This window comes from Lactuca serriola, chromosome 5 (assembly GCF_051521515.1).
Source record: "Lactuca serriola cultivar US96UC23 chromosome 5, Lser_US96UC23_V15, whole genome shotgun sequence".
NCBI lineage: Eukaryota > Viridiplantae > Streptophyta > Magnoliopsida > Asterales > Asteraceae > Lactuca > Lactuca serriola.
The window spans coordinates 316,501,980-316,522,605 of record NC_136412.1 but is presented as its reverse complement, the minus strand read 5'-3'; the positions used below and the strand labels follow the sequence as shown (position 1 = coordinate 316,522,605).

General features: G+C 35.9%; 1 protein-coding gene across 1 annotated transcript; it reads left to right on the top strand.

Moving 5' to 3' along the window:
• The first annotated feature begins 9,637 nt into the window (after positions 1-9,637).
• LOC145055023 (ferredoxin-dependent glutamate synthase 1, chloroplastic/mitochondrial-like) lies at positions 9,638-18,059 on the top strand. The gene is made up of 30 exons (XM_079003305.1): positions 9,638-10,087; positions 10,326-10,638; positions 10,727-11,169; positions 11,260-11,391; positions 11,483-11,581; positions 11,664-11,734; positions 11,833-11,929; positions 12,018-12,110; positions 12,186-12,331; positions 12,416-12,575; positions 12,668-12,778; positions 12,912-13,127; positions 13,243-13,400; positions 13,487-13,781; positions 13,912-14,008; positions 14,135-14,250; positions 14,373-14,570; positions 14,640-14,990; positions 15,077-15,175; positions 15,326-15,421; positions 15,511-15,708; positions 15,848-15,922; positions 16,020-16,148; positions 16,241-16,339; positions 16,416-16,558; positions 16,659-16,752; positions 16,841-17,079; positions 17,161-17,239; positions 17,327-17,410; positions 17,534-18,059. Exons 1-30 carry the CDS (start codon positions 9,818-9,820, stop codon positions 17,696-17,698), a joined length of 4,866 nt encoding a protein of 1,621 aa, XP_078859431.1. The 5' UTR covers positions 9,638-9,817; the 3' UTR covers positions 17,699-18,059.
• Positions 18,060-20,626: the final 2,567 nt, after the last annotated feature.

Here is a 20,626-nt window from a genome sequence, read left to right as displayed (position 1 = left end):
TGGGCTTACAGTTTCAGTTTATTGTTTTAGGTACATCAGGGGATCGTGGCAAGGCAAAGGCGTGATCGTACAACTCCTCATAGTTCATGGTTTTATGATTTAATTCTGGGGATACTCTGATGACTAAACTATTTTGAAAACAAACTGTAATAGCTTAATGGTTTTAAATGTTCTAAAAAGTTTTAAATTGGCTTGAATTTTATGGGTGTTACATGCTATGTGATAAAGTAGGGGGTGAAATAGTCCCCGGTAATGGTCGAAAGGACTGAAGGGGTAGGCAGTACCCTGATATGCTCGACAAGGTACCTGTCGAAAGTACCGAAGGGGTATGTCATCACCCTGATAGGCTAGGCTAGGTATCGGTCGATAGGACTGAAGGGGTAGGCCAGCACCCTGATATACTAGGCAGTTACCGAATGAAAGAGGCTGAAGGGGTAGTCCAGTACCCAAATATGTTAGACAATATGCATGTTATATGGTGTGTGGTATGATGGGGGAACTCACTAAGATTTGTGCTTATAAATTTCAGTTTTTGTTTAAGGTCCTTCTTCTTCGAAGGGAAAGGAGCCGGCACGGTAGCAGCGCATCACACACATGATTTTCCGCACATGGGATTCTTGGGATTTGTACTCTGACATTGTTACTATTTTATGATATGGTTTTGAGACATGTGATCTATGGTTTTTATGAAATGAATTAAATTGATGATGTATTCTTATAAATTGTTTTATAAATCGCTATATCAAAAATGAAATTTTTGGTCTTGAAATTTGGGATGTTACAACATGGGCATATATGAGGAAAATGAGACGCGCTCCCTAACTTTTGGCATTTTCTTAAGGGTATCTATTTGGGAGCATTTACTGGGAGTTAATGGCTATGACTTTTGGGTAACCATCGCAAACGGGGCATTCCATTCGGGTGTCTCGCAAGAAAGCCATATTCGGTCCCCGATTCATAGAGTCCTCCACCGGTTGATTGCTTTTTCTATTAACCATAAGAAACATGGCAATAAAGTGACAAGTTTAAATTTATTCTTCTTATGGACAATTATTACACCGACGGTATTTTGCAACATCCCATATCATCTTGCTAGCTATTTGGGCAGCAAAGCAGCCAGCTCTCGAGTTGGAAGCCCTATCAATTGGGGGCATTTTGTTACTCACCTAACGAGATCTTATGGTCTTATGGCACTACGTTAACTAGGACTTTAACATGCAAGGCGGGGGGTGATCTTTCCATGGGATACTTGGAGTCGATGTATGTGGTTGTCAATATGGGCTCGCACTAGAGTATTCCTGCTGACAATGATGTGGCACCACATGATCATCCGGAGTAGCAACTGCGTTTGAGGGGAAGAAGGAATATACGAGGAGTGGCGAGAGAGGACAGTCGGTGCATCAGAGTGCACCCATGGGAGCCGATACTTTTAGCAAGGATACCATGGTTGATTATTTTGACCAATTGACCTTGAGTATGAATTGGATTGGTGGGATGATGGAAAATATGATCCATCACTTCAACGTTACACAACCACCACATTTAGGAGACCATTATCCCATTTGTTTGACATGGAGTGAGTATAGGAAGCGACGATGAGATGGAGCCGACACTAGTGGAACACACGAAGATGAAGACGATGATTGATATTTATCATTTTCTTTTTAGTTTTTGTCATTTTTAGTTTTTCTTATTTTCGGTGTGTTTGTTTTTGATTATTTTTATTTGGTTTGATTGTGTACCACTACTTGGTGATGGTTATGTAGTTTCCTTCCATATTTTTGTTTGTAGAAAATCGTGAGAGAAAACAAAGATATAGAGATAAGAGCTTATAATAGTAGAGCCGTGTCGTTTAGACTCGAGAGTCGAGACCCGCAAATTTTTAATAAGCGTGGGGTTAATTTTATGAGAGAAACAAGACTAGAGATGAGTCAAAATTCAAGAAATATATAGTATTAGAAGGGTCTTAATGCATTAAGACAGTCAGTTGCATGTTACTTAACAGAAGAAGTTTTTTTTACAACACTGCAATCTGAACGACCCAGTTCTCACGACGTGAGTCCTCATTCCTCACATCCTGAACCCGTTGCCAACATTATTCTGAAATCATTTTTATACAACCTTTTGTCGTGAGTCCCTATCTTACGTCGTGAGCAGTAAAATTAGCATTTTTCTTCTATTTTCTACTATATAATGTGGCGTATACTTTCTCACATTGGCATGTTATGCTTAGAAGACTATATGCACCAGATTTGTTGAAGATTCAAGTCTCGGATTTGCATTTAACCCTCACATTCATTTATCTCTAAATATCCAAGTTCCGTTCACATATTCAAGATGTTTGAAGTTTTCCACACACACTTTCAGAATTCGATCTAGCCACTACTACCCCAGGGGAGTCTGTTCATTTTTCTCCATTTTATTGCTTTTAAATTATTTTATGCATACAATGAGGGCATTGTATGTAATAAGTGTGGGGTATTGGGTCGAAAAGAAAATTGCTAGAAAATTTTAAAATTTGATATTTAAAAGTTTTTAAAATAGATTTGAGATAATAATCTAAAAATTAAATCCAGTGATAATTTAAAAACCTAAGTTGCTAGTGTTGCGTGGGATGATCCAATGCAAGCTCAAATGTTTAACTGAGCCAATATATGTTATAGTATATTTGTGGCTTCCCATTCCTAGTGAAAAGTCATGAGATATGAAAGGTAATGTTGTAGTTTGTATGCCATAATATGTTTTGCAGTCTAAACCTGAAATCTATCAAAGAGAGCTTATGTAGTCATTGCACTTAAACTAATACATCTAACCAATAAAGTTTTAAGTTAAGCTCCCTTGCTTAAGCATGTAGGATTTGAGTGAAGAAAAAAGTGAGATATATAAAAAAAGAGAGAATATTACAAAAAAAGTTGTAAGAATTTTGGAGCTCTCAAAGTATGAAGATCAAAAGATCAAAAATTATGAAGAATCAAAAAAAGTGAAGATACCAAAAATCAAACAAAAATGTGGTGAATTCAAAAAAATCAAAGAGCAAATATCAAAGAAGTGAAGAATTCCATAGAGCCTAATTATGGTATCTAAAGTTGTAATTTTTTTATATTATGTATGCTAGGGTAGCTTAACTAAAAATACTTTGAGGTTAAGAAAGATTTCTAAGGATTGATTCAGAGGGTTGCATAAATGAGTGTCGTATAAACTAAGATGTGAAGGTTCATAAGAATTGTGAGTATTTAGGAATTGGGGAAGTTTTTAGGAACCTTAGACACAAATATGCACATTGAGGTCTTGGTATAATGGCTGAGTTCAAAATGGATTGTCCTATGTGATGTTGGTGATGGAAGTTTGATATAAAATAATTAGTTTTGCTTGGGGACAAGCAAAGAATAAGTGTGGGATATTTGATATTGTCATATTTATACACATTTTTAGGTAATATTTTAATACATTTTGATTAATATTTTGGTTATTTTCAAAGATATATGGCACTTATAAGATTAAATTGTATTTTGCAGTCAAAATGAACATTCTTGAAGAAAAAGGACCAAAAGCGAAAAGGATCGGAACTTTGGAGGATTGGAGCTTAAAAGATGAAGCTTTTAGTTAAAAGTCGACCTCACAACGTGATCATCAATATTCTAGAAGATAAACATTCGGAAGCCAGAGTTCGTGTTCGATACGGGTTACAACTAAGCTCACGACATGAGCTGCTATATTTCACGACGTGACATGAGCTGCTATATATATATATATATATATATATATATATATATATATATATATATATATATTACAATTTTAGGAGTTCTTCTGGAGATTTTGAGGTTTTAGAGAGAGAATTTTGGAGAAAAATAATCCATAGAATTCAAGTGTTAAGCATCCAAGGAAGAAGAATTGATTGAAGAACAAGTGATTGAAGATCATAACCTTTACTTAGTTTGGTACATTCAACTATGATCTTATTTATTGAATTTATGTGTGATATTTCAACCATGAGTAGTTGAATCTAGTTGCTTATGTTTATCTAGATGAAGCTTCAACTTCATGGATTAGTTTATTAATTATGGATTTTACTAGTTGGTTATGTGCTTGTGTTTGATTGTTAATACCTACGATGTTAATATTTGATACTTTAATTGCTTGAATTCATGCTCTGTGTAGCTTAGTCACAATTAAATTACATGAACTTAACACCTAGTGATTTAGTAACTATTAGATTGCTAGAGCTAGTATCAACAAAATCTTAGATACGTAATTGAAGTAATTAAATTTAGTTGTGCTGGAGAACATAAATTATGACCATAATTGTGTTTGTTTAATAAATCTTACATAGCTCCATTCATATTTCATAAATGATTATGTGTTTGATTTTATGTGTGACCATGTATAGTTAGTTTTACATGAATTAGTGAAACATTAGTAAATTTGGACTCAGATTACTAATAATATAATAATTGGTAACCAACGTTAATATTTCATAGTTAGTAGCTAACCATAGAGGAGAAGTGGATTCGAACTAAACAAAAGTGTTTTTAGTAATTGATCGAATTTGATAGTTAAGTGCTTAAGTTTGTCTGAACTTGCAAAATCAGATAAAAACCCAGTTAACTTTTACTTATTATAGATTAATCTTTAGTAGTTAGATTAGTTAATTAAAATCGTTCCCTGTGATCGATACCCGACTGTTTGTCTATACTATTTGCGAAAAGGTGCACGACCTTTAGTCGAATAGCTAGTTAGATAGTAGGCAAAATTAGGTGTAGCAATATTTTGACATCAGGGATGATATTTGGGGCATTTGTGATCCTGTCGAGTTGCAATACCTTGAAGGATATGATAGCCAAATCCTGGGAGCAGGAGGTTGAGATAGAGCTTCGATCGAAGCGGAAGTCAGTTTTAGTTCAGTCAACAGAGGGTTTGACAAAGAAGCCCGAGACTATTGATTCACGAGATAGAGGCCATCAAGGTCCGGGCCATTGCGGCAAGTGCGGGAAACCGTATGATGGTGTATGTCGGTCAGGAGGTATAGGCTGCTTCAAGTGCGGTGAGATTGGTCATAGCAGCAGGGACTGCCCATGGGGAGCAAGTTCAGTTTGTTTTCACTGCATCTAGATGGGCCACAAGAAGATCGAATGCCCGAGATTGACGAGTGGAGCAGCGAGGGGACTTGCTCAAGTAACTGAGGATTACTGATGGTTGCGAGGGCAGTGTGGAGGCTCCAATGGTGAGGAGCCGAGTATTTCATCTGACTGCCGAGGAGACCCGAGTTCCGTTAGATGTTGTTGCTGGTACGTATCGTATTTTTTTCTTTCATGATTTTATTATTTATTTTTATGATTATGTGATTATGTGTGTGAGACGTAACATTCGAAGTGTTTAAGTCTTCACCTAAGGTTCAAAGTTTCGTTATGATTGTTTGGTCATCATTTGGGAAATTGTCATATGTCATTATGCATACTGAAGTTCGTGATGGAAGTGTATCTTGTTGACCTAGTCTTAGGCTTCGACGTGGAAGACATCATCCACTGATAGTTTGAACCCTAAGTATGGGAGAGTTGGGCATTTTGATTGGAGGATCAACAATGTTTTTTTTATGGTTGCAGTGCAATGGGTCCGAAGAGGTTGCGATGCAAGTATGTTGGATTTTTGGATCCGGGATTTGTCGAAATATTTCATGATTGCAAAGTAATGAAGGAATAATCAGACCACTGGGGTAGAGTTAATTTTTGTCAGGTTAATGCCTTCATTGATGTATGTGTTGTCCTCGCATCATAAGCTTTTAGGTAAAGATCTCGTTGTGGTTAGTTGTTCGTTGTTGGAACACCGAAGATTAGGCTAAAAGGGTGCTTAAGCAACTCAAGTCGAATGTTAGTTGAAGGGTTTGTTAGCTCGTTGTACCAACCACTATCTTTGGTAGGGGACGAACTGTTGTGGAACATTTGCCATAAAACAATCAAAAGAGGGTATTAAGAGAAATACTTAGTGGATTCAAAATGTAATTATTTCGTATGAGTGGAAGATGAGTAGAAACAAAAAATAAAAGGATATTTAAATTCTTTTTTATGAATATTAGCGACGAATTCCAATCGGTTTCAAAGTTGTAGAACCAGAAATGACCAAAGTAAATGGGTTTCGTATATACAAAATTGCAAAATTTGGTCTCTGTGGTTTTGGTCCAAAAAGTTTTGGTGGTGCACCAATGGTCCAAAAACTAGATATTTTTATTAGTTTTGGTCCTTATCAACTTAAAAAATACCATTATACCCCTTAAATTTGTTTTTTAATTTTTTAATTTATGATAATATGTTTAATTAATTAAGAATTAAAAAATGACCCACCCCCTCTCTATCTCCATCTGGCTTATTATTCAGAACACACATACACACTTATGAGCGTACATATTCACAAACACACGCACACACACACACACACACTCAAGAACATTCCACCCCTAGCTACCACTATCACCATCGACATCCACCACTTTCTGTCACCATCACCACTGACTGCTACCACTGTACACCACCATCCACTGCCAACCACCATCATCCATCGCTAACCTCCGTATTCACCTCTCACCCACCCACCTACCTCATTTCTCTCTCACTCTATCTATCTTTTTCTATCTCCTTCTCTCTCTCTCTCTCTCTCTCTCTCTCTCTCTCTCTCTCCACCTACCAGAAAACCCCCATCCCCCACGCATCTTCCTCGTCAGAAAAACATGCTCAGGTTGAAAAACGATGTCATTATCGTCAGGAACCACCGATGGAAAATCATATGATCCATCCCTAGAGAAACCACCTTCACCAAAGCCGTCTGAACATCGGATTTTTACATATCTGGACCGTCACGACTACCTCCCTTCTCATCAGAGGTTGAATTTTTAGAAGGTTCTCCATCTCCATCGTCATCTAAATCCTCTTCCTCTCTGTCGTCGAATCTGAAAACCATTGTCAGACCACCTTCACCGGAGAAGAAGAGTCGATCTATAGATCTGGACCACAACGATATGGGTTTCTCTACCTCTCTTTCTCCCTCTTCTACTGGTATGAAGACGAAGACGAAAGGAAGCAATACCGGGGATGGTGGTGGTTTCTTTCAAAAAACGGGTAGATCCGACGATGGTGGTAGTTTTATATAGAGAAAACGACGATAAAGGTTAAAGTTAATGATGAAAGTGGTGGTTTCTAGCTAAAAACAAACATATATGATTGTTGTGGTGGTCCAATGACATAAAGATGGTGGTGGTGCATTAGAATGTGGTCTATCGGCAGTGGTGGTGTCAGTAAAAAATGAAGTGAGAGAGAAAAATAGAGTCAATGTAAGGAGTGTGTGTGACTTATGAGGGGTGGGTGGGGTGGGTTTGATTTTTTTTTTTTTTTGTATTTATCTTTAATGAAAATATAAAGAAAACAATTAAAAGAAAGTAAAAAAAAGACTATTTAAGGGTATATGCATCATTTTAGGTGGTGTATGGATCAAAACCACATTAAAATATCAAATATAAGGCTAGTAGGTGTGGTGCCACACTTGTCACGGTCCACGTAGGTGTCACATCACACTTTACACATTCTTACCAAAGGTTGTCATTTGGTAGGTGTGGTTGCCACACTTGCCATGCTACTTTTTTTTAGATATACAAAATAAATATTTCAAACATAACATTTTTAAAAAACTAAAAATTCATTAAACTTAAAATAAAAACACAGAAATGCAAAATAATTCACAAAAAAAAAACAGAATTTAAAATTAAAAACATACAAACTCAAAATACTAAAACTAGATAGACCTAAAGAACATCTTCATCGGAGACCTTCCAAATTGTCGACCAGTTCTGTGTTAAGATCAATGTGGTTGACGTTCCAAATATGTTCCTTCAAGTCCCTACGAAGAACATGATGCGTCTCATATTGCATTTCCTTCGTCTTTGAGAATCATATTATGCAATATGATAAAAGTATACATCACTTCGCTCATTTTCTTTCCTCCATATACGGCGCGATATATTTAAGAATATGTCAACGTTTTTTCAAAGCTCCCAATGCTCGTTCAACATACTTTCTCGCCCGCTCTTGAGCTCTCTTAAACTTCAACCTTTTCCGATCATCTGGACAAGACAATGACTTCACAAAAAAAGCACGCTCCGTATACATCCTATCCACCAGATAATACCCGTTTCTATACGATGTTCTAGCTACTTGAAAAGAGGAGTCTGGTGCAGTCCCGTTGTACATGTCGTCAAGTAACGAAGACATGTTAAGAACATTGATGTCATTAAGGTAGCCGACTGAGCCAAATAATGCATGGCATATCCATATATCCTGTGACACCACCATTTCAAGTATAACGGTTAGATAACCATGATCGCGTCACGTGTATTGCCCTTTATGGGCATTTAGACAACAATCCTATGCCTAGTGGAAGCAATCTAGGCTTCCTAACATTCCAGGAAAGCCGTGCACATTTGAGTGATGAACATACAATTGTTGGATGTCACTACAAGTAGGTTTGAGCTGATATCGTGGACCATATAATCTCATGACATACTTGCAAAATTTGTGAAGACTAGTTCGTACACATTTAGACATCCTAAGGTTCTCCTCTAGTGCATCGGGGCAAGTGGTATACGTTAATTGATGAAGTGCAGCGGTGCATTTTTGTATAAGAGTAAAACGAATTGTACCTCTAGCATCTCGACGTTGTTGAAAAAATGGACACGATGTCGTGACGTCGTTAACTATACGCAAAAACAGAAATTTATGCATACAGAACCGACGACGAAAATAATATCCTATAAATATAGCGTCATCCACAAAATAATCTTGCATGAGTCGATCATTAGCCGTGTCACGAAATCTTTGTATGTATCTTCTCTTCCTCCGACGTGCATTATCCACATTTTTTTCTTGTAGTTGGTTGATCATCTGCTCCGTCTCCTGAATAACGTTTCAAGCTAGACATCAAACATGCCCGATGAAGATGACGAAGACGACATTTTGAAAGAGTATATTTGAGTTGTAAGTTGATGTTGATGAGTTAAAATGGTTTGAAGTTGTAGTATTTATAGGAGGTTTTTTTTTTTTTTTTTTTTTTAAAAAAAAAGGAAAATTAAATTGAAATAGTCGTTACCAGCTACCTCACTTTCCCATTGGTCAACAAAACTCAACATATATTAATCGAGATACCGAGCCGAGCTCGTGCCGAGGTTGCCGAGCCCACACCCACCTGCCTAAGGATCAAAACCACAAGGTATTCAAAATTAAAACACTAATACACCATCAAACTTTTTTGAAGCAAAGACTATAATAATTTTGACGGCAGTTGGACATTTTTGCAATTTTGTGTTTGGTATATGAAAATCTAAGTCTAAAGTGAGGTATCAAGTCCTAGGGTTCACTCTTCTAGATTATGTAGTCGTGGCTCCATTAATCGTTAGAATCTTTAGGTCATAAACTAGAATCAAAATTGTTGACCTTTTGATTAACTTTGTGTGGGTAGAAGAGTATAATCTGAATAGTAACATCCAAAAACTATCAAGGAGTGATGATGTCCTTTGGTGTAAACATACGGTCAGATTACATGTGTCCACCCTGCGTCCATTTCACATCCATGAAGTAAACATCAACCAGGAACAAGCTTTGTAAAAGAGAGATAGAGCCGCGGGTGGCTCCAACTTTCCTTCCATTTTATCTTCACATCCCTCATTCTCTCCCATTCTCCACACGATCTTCCCTCCCCATCTTTCTCTCTCTTTTGTCACACTTCATACTTACAACTACATGCTCTTGTTCTTCTAGCTTTTGCGTCTGTTATTAGCATGTCTCTTCAGTCTGTAGCTCACGTTAATGGCTACTATCTAAAACCCACTTCTGTTTTCGCCACCAAAAGAGACTTTTTGTTTCTAGATTTTGTGGGTTTGGGCGCTAAACGAAGTAATCGGAGATTACTTGGAACTGGTGCGAGTGCTCTCAAGAGTGTTGGAGGGTTCCCGAAGAAAAGGAACTGGTCGTGTTCGATCAAATCGGTTCTCGATTTTGATCGTGTTGATCATGTGGACGCCCAGCAACCTTCTGATACCAAACGGAAGGTGCGATTTCGTTTTTTCAATTTCGTTGATTGTTTAAATCGGTAATCCAGTTCATTATTCCCTTTAGTTTCAATAAGTTCTATAGCAGATCGATATTTTTTCTAATAAACAAAGGGTGAGTAGAGTCGACGACCAATACACCATTATACTGACAGAAACCGAACCTTATACTTCTCCTCAAAATCGAGAGTTGACTAAATTGAGCATCTGAACAATGTTGAGTGATTTGTTTTTGTAGGTTGCAAATTTGGAAGAAATATTAGCAGAAAAAGGGGAGTGTGGAGTTGGGTTTATAGCTAATTTGGACAACAAGGGTTCGCATCAGATAGTTGAAGATGCACTCACAGCTCTTGGCTGCATGGAACATCGGGGAGGTTGTGGGGCAGATAATGATTCTGGTGATGGTTCGGGGTTGATGACTTCAATTCCATGGGAGTTTTTTAATGATTGGGCTGAAAAACAAGGGATTTCCCCCTTCGATCAATTGCATACAGGAGTTGGAATGGTTTTCCTTCCAACTGATGAAACCCTTATGGAACAAGCCAAATCCAGTAAGTTTTCAGTACCATTTGCCCGACTTTCTCAATTAAGTGAAAAAGAAACACTATCTAAATCTCCTGTTTTGAAATGCTTGTGTAGTTATTGTAAATATCTTCAATCAAGAGGGTCTTGAGGTGCTTGCATGGAGGTCTGTTCCCATAAATGCCCCTATTGTTGGTTTCTATGCAAGAGAAACCATGCCAAATATACAACAAGTTTTTGTTAAAATCAACAAAGAAGATGACATTGATGATATCGAAAGAGAACTTTATATATGTCGCAAGTTGATTGAAAGGGCAGTTAGTTCAGAAACATGGGGAAGTGAACTTTATTTCTGTTCATTATCAAATCGAACCATAGTTTATAAAGGAATGCTTCGCTCAGAGGTTCTTGGAAAATTTTACTATGATCTCCAAAGTGATATTTATAAATCCCCTTTTGCCATTTATCATCGAAGATACAGCACAAATACAAGTCCTAGGTGGCCTCTTGCTCAACCCATGAGGCTTTTGGGTCATAATGGAGAGATCAATACCATACAGGTACAAATTACAATGCCTTTAAATCTCCTTCATATTACAAGTTTACAACATTTTACTTTGAAAAATATACTCAAAAAAATTATGATGCAGGGAAACTTAAACTGGATGCAATCTAGAGAGAACTCATTGAAGTCACCTGTTTGGAGAGGTCGTGAAAATGAAATTAGGCCTTTTGGAAATCCCAAGGCATCTGACTCTGCAAATCTTGATAGTGCAGCAGAAGTAAAGCATATTTCTTTTTGTATAATACATCAACATGCTTGTGATTATGTTGTTTTTTTAGCTAATTAACTGATAAAACATTTATAATTAGTTGTTTATACGAAGTGGGCGTAACCCTGAAGAAGCTATGATGATTCTTGTTCCTGAGGCATACAAGAATCATCCAACTTTGTCAATCAAATATCCCGAGGTATTACTATTTATGTTTCTTAAACTTGTAGTTAGAGATGATACTATAAGTTATAACTAACTATTATGTATGTCTCTTTTAGGTTCTTGATTTCTACAACTACTACAAGGGCCAAATGGAAGCTTGGGATGGACCTGCATTACTTCTATTTAGGTAGAATCTCTAATTACTGTTTACTATCAACTCTTTTAGGTCACATTGTCTTTATACAACATATAAGAATGACTTTAAAAACTTGTATTGAAAAACAGTGATGGGAAAACAGTTGGAGCTTGTCTTGATCGTAATGGACTTCGCCCTGCTAGATATTGGAGAACTGTAGACAATGTTGTCTATGTTGCATCTGAGGTGTGTGTGTGTGTGTGTTCTTTTCATGTTAGCTTCTCTTTTCACCATGTTTGTGTTACAATTGTTAGAGCTTGTTATCTTAATATAGGTTGGTGTTCTACCAATTGATGATTCAAAAGTTACAATGAAAGGGCGTCTAGGTCCAGGGATGATGATAACCGTTGACCTAGTCAATGGCCAGGTATGTACAAAATTGTAATCTTTGTAAAATGCATATAGGAACTGAATATTTGCTGATATTGAAAGTTTGAAACAGGTTTATGAGAACACAGAGGTTAAAAAAAGAGTTGCTTTATCGAATCCTTATGGAAAGTGGATATCTGAAAACATGCGAAAGTTGGAGTCTGCAAGTTACCTCTCTGCCCCAACTATGGAGAATGAAACAACATTACGCCGCCAACAGTAAGAAGGGCGTTCACGTCTTTTTGCACAGACAATATTTTGTCCTATTGTGAAATCTAATGATGATCATTTTGACATGAACAGGGCGTATGGTTACTCAAGTGAGGATGTGCAAATGGTTATTGAAACCATGGCTTCAGAAGGGAAGGAGCCTACTTTTTGCATGGGGGATGATATTCCTTTAGCTGTATTATCTCAGAAGTCACATATGCTTTATGATTATTTCAAGCAACGGTTTGCTCAGGTTTCATTTTCATCTATCTCATTTGATTCTTCCTATTATTTTGTAGCATCTTTTAAAATGAAATTAACTTCATTATGCATTATCATATCCAGGTTACAAATCCTGCAATTGATCCACTTAGAGAAGGATTAGTTATGTCTCTTGAAGTCAATCTTGGTAAGCGTGGCAACATATTAGAGGTTGGACCCGAAAATGCCTCTCAGGTAAATGGACTACTTTCTCATTCCTTATATTATTTTCTTCTCTACAACTTATTTCCCTCTATTATTCTTTTTCCTAAAGATACTATGCATGTTGTCCTTTTAACTAAAGCAAACACTTGATATCTTTTCCCAGGTGACTTTGTCCAATCCTGTACTCAATGAAGGGGAGCTTGAATTATTATTTAAAGATCCATATTTGAAAGCTCAAATTATACCAACATTTTTTGACATACGAAAGGGTCTTGATGGGTCCTTGGAAAAGACACTGAATAAGCTCTGTGAAGCAGCTGATGAAGCTGTTAGAAATGGTTGCCAGCTACTTGTCCTCTCTGACAGATCTGATGAACTAGTAAGCACTGTGTGTGTGTGTATATATATATATATATATATATATATATATATATATATATCATGCAGAATGTGTCTCATACTAATACACATGTGTGTGTGTGTGTGTTTGGCAGGAAGCTACACGTCCTGCTATTCCAATACTGCTTGCAGTAGGTGCAGTCCACCAACATTTGATACAGAATGGACTGAGAATGTCTGCATCTATTGTTGCTGACACTGCTCAATGCTTCAGTACACATCACTTTGCTTGTTTGATTGGATATGGTGCAAGGTATTTATATTTTTTTCTGACATTTTCATTGCAAGTTGCAAGCCCAGATGATTAATTTGTTTATTATTGAATCAATTTTGTTGTAGTGCTGTGTGTCCTTACTTGGCATTAGAGACATGTAGACAGTGGCGATTGAGCAAGAAAACTTTGAACCTTATGAGGAATGGAAAGATGCAAATGGTTACAATCGAAAAAGCTCAAAATAACTTCCGCAAGGCTGTTAATTCTGGTTTAATGAAAATTTTATCCAAAATGGGAATTTCTTTGTTGTCAAGTTATTGTGGTGCACAGATATTTGAGATTTATGGATTGGGACAAGATGTCGTTGATTTTGCGTTTTCTGGGAGTGTCTCAAAGATCGGTGGATTAACTTTTGATGAGGTACATACATACATACATACATACATACATACATATATACATACATACATACATACATACATTAAAAGATCATCACTTTTTCAACTTTAAATAAGTTTTAAACTGAAGTTTGATCTTTTTCTCCTCACAGCTTGCAAGAGAGAGTCTATCATTTTGGGTAAAGGCTTTTTCAGAGGACACAGCTAAAAGACTTGAAAATTTTGGATTTATACAAATGAGACCAGGAGGTACTTACTTACTTAAAGACACTGATATATCCATATGGTTTGGTTTATTTCAATAAACACATACATAAAAGATAAAACTTGCAGAATAATTTTGTAATTTTGTTTTGTTGTCTAATAATTTAAAAGGTGAATATCATGGTAACAATCCGGAGATGTCAAAACTACTTCATAAAGCAGTTCGTGAGAAGCGTGAGAGTGCATATTCAGTCTACCAACAGCATCTTGCAAACAGACCTGTCAATGTAAGTATAAATATATTAAATAATAAATGATAACATAATATATCTGTTTGTAAGAATGTAAATATGAAGGACAACATATAATATAACTGACAGCTGTGATTCCAATTTGTGACCTACCACAGGTGATTCGTGATCTTTTTGAATTTAAAAGTGAGCGATCCCCGATTCCAGTCGGAAAGGTGGAATCCGCTGCTTCAATCGTTGAGCGTTTCTGTACAGGTGGCATGTCTCTCGGGGCTATATCCCGTGAAACCCATGAAGCAATCGCCATTGCAATGAACCGAATAGGCGGAAAGTCCAATTCCGGAGAAGGTGGTGAGGTAGGTGATTCAATAAAAATTCATCTCCTAAAAGAAGAACATTTGATATATATTTGGTAAATGATTCAGGATCCGATTCGGTGGACCCCACTTTCGGATGTGGTTGATGGATACTCACCCACACTGCCACATCTTAAAGGTCTTCAAAACGGGGATACGGCTACAAGTGCCATAAAACAGGTGGCATCAGGGCGATTTGGTGTGACTCCAACTTTTTTGGTGAATGCTGATCAGATTGAAATTAAAATTGCTCAAGGTGCAAAACCAGGTGAAGGTGGTCAATTACCAGGGAAGAAAGTCAGTGCATATATTGCAAGATTGAGAAATTCGAAACCGGGGGTCCCGCTTATTTCTCCCCCTCCACATCATGATATTTACTCTATTGAAGATCTTGCTCAATTGATTTTTGACCTTCATCAGGTGAAATATTATTCACACAACTTTTGTTGATATGAATGAATTGAGAATAACTGAGTTTTGAGATTTTATGTTGTGACCATGACCAGATTAATCCAAAGGCTAAGGTTTCTGTCAAGCTGGTGGCGGAAGCGGGAATTGGCACGGTGGCTTCTGGAGTTGCAAAGGGTAATGCCGACGTTATACAGGTATGGAAGCAAGAAATAGCAATGTACTTTTTATTTATTAACAGAAATTACTAAAATGCCCTTCTAACTGATTTTAACAGAAATTCAACTAATTTTAACTAACATCTAATCAGATGTTAACATATTGAAATACATGATTTCCCTTTGCAGATATCAGGACATGATGGTGGAACTGGAGCCAGTCCAATAAGTTCAATCAAGCATGCTGGTGGGCCTTGGGAACTTGGACTCACAGAAACACACCAGGTTTAGGTTTTATTTTAAAATTTGAATGATTTGAATGATTATTGTTTGTTAATTGTTAAGTAAAATGATGTGATGTTTTGGCAATGCAGACTCTGATATCAAATGGTCTAAGAGAAAGAGTGATTCTTAGAGTTGATGGTGGGTTTAAAAGTGGAGTAGATGTTCTTATGGCTGCTGCAATGGGTGCAGATGAGTATGGATTTGGTTCAGTTGCAATGATTGCAACCGGATGTGTCATGGCCCGCATTTGCCACACCAATAACTGTCCAGTTGGCGTTGCCAGTCAGGTACTGGGTGGGACCCACCTCCCTTCAAAAAAAACATATTTTACTCTTTTAACCAATATATTGTTGCCAAACTACTTTAACTTTTTTCAATTTCCCCTTAAAAATTCCACTTGTTATATACTTTCTTTATATCTCTCAGCGAGAAGAACTACGTGCTCGTTTTCCTGGTGTACCCGGTGATCTTGTGAACTACTTTTTGTATGTTGCTGAGGAGGTAATTTATTTCTTTCAAATCTAATCTGTTTGTTTTTATATTATTATTATTATAAAAAATATATATATTAAAATTTATATCTTGTATTTACTTGCAGGTTAGAAGCACATTGGCTCAACTGGGATACGAAAAGCTTGATGACATTATCGGACACACAGAGCTATTAAGACCTCGAGATATCTCTTTAGTCAAAACTCAGCATCTTGATCTTAGCTACATGCTTTCTGTATGTCTCTTTCCACTCTCAAAACTGCTTTTCCTTTTTGTTTGAAAATAAAATAAAATAAAAACGGTAATATTTAATTTTTCATTTTTCAGAATGTTGGGTTCCCAAAATGGAGCAGCACCACCATCAGAAAGCAGGAGGTGCATAGTAACGGCCCTGTTCTTGATGACATTATTCTTTCTGACATTGAGGTAATTCACTAATTCTTTCTTTAGTACAATTCCTTTTTTCAAGATTTTACATTTTTTTTTGGTTTTGTGTGTGCAGATATCAGATGCAATTGAAAATGAAAAAGTGGTAAATAAAACCTTCAAGATATACAATGTGGATCGTGCTGTTTGTGGGCGTCTAGCAGGTGCTGTTGCAAAAAAATATGGAGATACCGGTTTTGCTGGGCAGCTCAACATAACGTAAGACATTAATTTTAATATAAACTATTTAATATTTATATTTATAACTAACATTAATCTCACAACTTATTTAATTAATCATATTTTTCCATTTTTCTAGATTTGAAGGGAGTGCAGGACAATCATTTGGATGTTTCCTTACACCAGGAATGAACATACTACTAGTAGGAGAAGCAAATGACTACGTGGGAAAGGTCTGATTCTCACATATATATAATATATGCATTAACTTTAAAAAAAAAAAAATTAAAATTCTTACATTGGGAGGTTGTGTTGTGTTAGGGTATGGCTGGAGGTGAACTGGTTGTGAAGCCTGTTGAAAATACCGGTTTTGTCCCTGAGGAAGCTGCAATTGTAGGGAACACATGCTTATATGGAGCCACAGGTGGTCAACTTTTTGTCAGAGGCAAAACCGGGGAGCGGTTTGCAGTCAGAAACTCACTTGCTCAGGCGGTGGTGGAAGGGACCGGTGATCATTGTTGTGAGTACATGACAGGCGGTTGTGTTGTTGTCCTTGGAAAGTAAGACCATCTTTTTTTTTTTTGAGAAAAGGGCAAATACGTAAATAGTTAGGACTTACCTGTTTGGTTCTTGTTTTGTAGAGTTGGAAGAAACGTGGCAGCTGGAATGACTGGAGGTTTGGCATATATTCTTGATGACGATGACACCCTCATTCCCAAGGTTTCTTTTCTATCAGACATCACATTTTCTCCATTTAGATTTTGGAATATAATTAAATCAATTGTTATTATATAACTACAATAACAGATAAATAAAGAGATTGTGAAGATTCAGAGAGTGGTTGCACCTGTGGGCCAGATGCAGCTCAAAAGCCTTATCGAAGCACATGTTGTAAGTACACAAACAATATCAAATACAACTTTATGTATTATTAAGTCCTTTTTTTCTGCATTATTAAGTAGTTGATTAAGTCAAAAAGAAACTATGATGAGTTGTTTTATTTATTTCATGTAGGAAAAAACCGGGAGCACTAAAGGTGCTACTATCTTGAAAGAATGGGACAAATATTTGCCCCTGTTTTGGCAGTTGGTGCCACCAAGTGAGGAAGACACACCTGAGGCTTGTGCTGAGTATGAGCAAACAGCCACTGGCCAGGTGACAAGTGTCCAGTCTGCATAAGAAGATAAGAGCCCCAAAACTAGACAAAAAAAAGGATTCTTTCAAATCGATTTGACTTGGAGTAGATGAAACTGAGTGATACAGGCTTCACCTTCACTAGTGGAAGATTAAAATGGAAGGAAATGGAGGTCTGGTTTGTTAAAAAAACATGCCATTTGAATTGAAGGTGAAAATGTATAGACCATACAGATGGTGCAAAAAGTGTAAATTCCTAGGTACAATATTGAATAAATCTACTTTTTTTTTTGTGAAAGGATATGGGAACAGAACACCATGTCCATAAGCATTTACTTCTATTTGCATAATTTTATACTTTCACATGAAGCTTTCAATTTCGATATGCTAAAATTCTTCTTCTTCATATCATATACTACAAGTGTGTTTAGTGTTGATTGTAATGCACACAATGATGTATACTTGTACAATCATAGAATATGGATTGAAGAGGTAAAAAACCATGACTCGGTTCAAATCAATTTTGAACATGTTGGAGCTTAACTAACTTTATTAGAACAAGAAGGATTTAGGTCCTATAGTTAGGATTCGTGATGATTATATTATTGTGAACATATGTAGGAATTCATGTAGTTGATAGGAAGTTTACATATGTCTCATGGTCATTCGTGTTTTCATATGGACTAAATGGACCATAATGCTAATGTGTTGCTTGTAATTGTTGTTCTTAACCACTTATTAACAATTACAAAAGATATTTGAAGGTATAAATATAAGTAATTTTTTTTTTATTATTATCAACGACTAAAAACATCTTTTTATTTAAATGATGATAAGTAGTGTTTTTTCATTAAAAACGATTTTTAGTATAAGTAACTATATTATCAAATATTAGTTATAAATGACTATAGAAAAAAAATTAAAATTAGCTTTTCCACTATAAATTACTTCAACTTTATAGTAAACTGCGGATATGCCCACATATTGTGGAAATAAAATCATATGATAAGTATTGTTGCAATACAAAATTTTTATATTGAAACAATAGAAGTTTCATTAGTTTTGCTAAAAATACCATTGCAATATAAAGTTCATATAGCTTTTAGTGTGGGAATTATTCATATTTTGTAGGCTAAATGAAATGTTATTAAAGCACACATTCACAAATTTTTCCAACCAAAGACAAACTAAGCTAACTCAATCTTAGAACACCGAGTACAGTGGCGGAGCCAGACTCAAAGCAAAGGGGTATCCCAATTTTTTTTTTCCGGATATCACCGCAACGACTGAGCATGGGGCGGGTCGGGTCAGTTTTAACCTAAAATCGAACCCAAAACCGACAGCCACGGTTTTGAAACTTTTAAAACCAAACCAAACTCAAACCCATCAGTTCGGTGTTGCGGTTTTCAGCTTGTACATGGGTTTCCTAACAAGTTTTTATAATAGATGAAAATAACTGAGTTTACATGTGTTTTACGATGCGGGATAGAATAGCTGGAAAAATAAAAGAAATATAAACAAAGGATTTGTAGGGAGTAAGAATTGATCTTCAAACCTTTGTTTCAATAACCCAACACCTTAACCAGTAGACTAACTATATGTTTATGTTTAAAAGTGAAGGGAAGCATATATATACACTAAAAAAAACGAAAAGTTTCTAAAAAAATTACATTACCAAATTTTTTTTGAGGGGTATCCCGGGATACCCCTTGGATCCGCCAATGACCGAGTAATAATTAAGTTGAGTTGAATCACTTGTAATATTGTACATGTTTACTATTTTTTGTATGTACAGTATAATCATATGATTTGTTGTATTATATATAGTGTAGCAGACTTCAAATGTATCGAGTTAGACAATACTATAATTGATTAATAATATTATTATAATTTTATAATAGAGATAATATAGCTAAGTCGAGTAATGCTCGAAAGTGTTGCTTGATTCGTTATAGTATAATTAAACTATTTTTATGAGATTTATCTATGTATAAGAACATACACATAAACACATGTACGTATGCACATAAACATACACATATACAATTATACATACACATAGCTACACACATACACATACATACATATATACACATATTAAAATTGGAAAATGAAAACAGATAGAAAATATACAAACACGTTTTTAATTTATTAAGATGAAAAATGAAAACTTTATTAGTTTAAACCAAATGTATTTTCTAAACTTTCTATAAAAAACTGAAAATGAAAACTTTGCACATTTTTCCGATTTTCCAAGAATCTAGAAGCACATTTCTATAAACAAATGCATCTTTACATCATTTTATGTGGCATGGTAACCGGGAATAGAAGCCCAACCCGACTAAATGGCAATGGACAAATTTCGAGTATAAAAAAAATCTATTTTAGGCTTAGATTGTTAATGAGGTGTAAAATTAACGGCTTTGTGGTATTTCCCTCCTTTTCTAGAATCGAGCCGACCTCAAAAATATCAAACCAAAAAAATAGTCAAACCGATAAATATTGTTATTATAGTTTTTTAATATAAATAATCAGCTGAGTCAAGTGAGTTTTGAAAATACCATTTCATATGTTATAATTAAGCTACTTGTATGTCATGTGATAATAAAGTTTGTAACGATCGAAAAATTCCTACCAATTTAAATTTTTCAAAAACAACCCGATTCCATTAAAGTTATTACAAAAAGGTTTTCAACACACTTTATTTAAAGTATTCCCAGAATCACATCACGACAAAAACACGAGGAGCGGTACGATCACGCCTTTGAGATATCCCCAAAATACCACAACTGTAAAACATTAAACCACAACTGAAGAACCTGAAAAACATTAAACCACAACTGTAAGCCCGAAAGTTTAGTGAGATATCCCCAAAATACCAACCACATATACCATACACGCATAACATGCCATATTATATCCGATCACAGAACAACCATGCACTTCGGTTCTACTGTGTGACTGGTCCGCCGC

Excerpts from the sequence above, each read along its gene's own strand:
- LOC145055023 (XM_079003305.1), top strand. The coding sequence starts at position 9,818 with ATGTCTCTTCAGTCTGTAGCTCACGTTAATGGCTACTATCTAAAACCC. Across the intron at positions 12,111-12,185 it reads TTGACCTAGTCAATGGCCAG|GTTTATGAGAACACAGAGGT; the intron begins GTATGTACAAAA and ends AGTTTGAAACAG. Across the intron at positions 17,411-17,533 it reads GCCTTATCGAAGCACATGTT|GAAAAAACCGGGAGCACTAA; the intron begins GTAAGTACACAA and ends TATTTCATGTAG.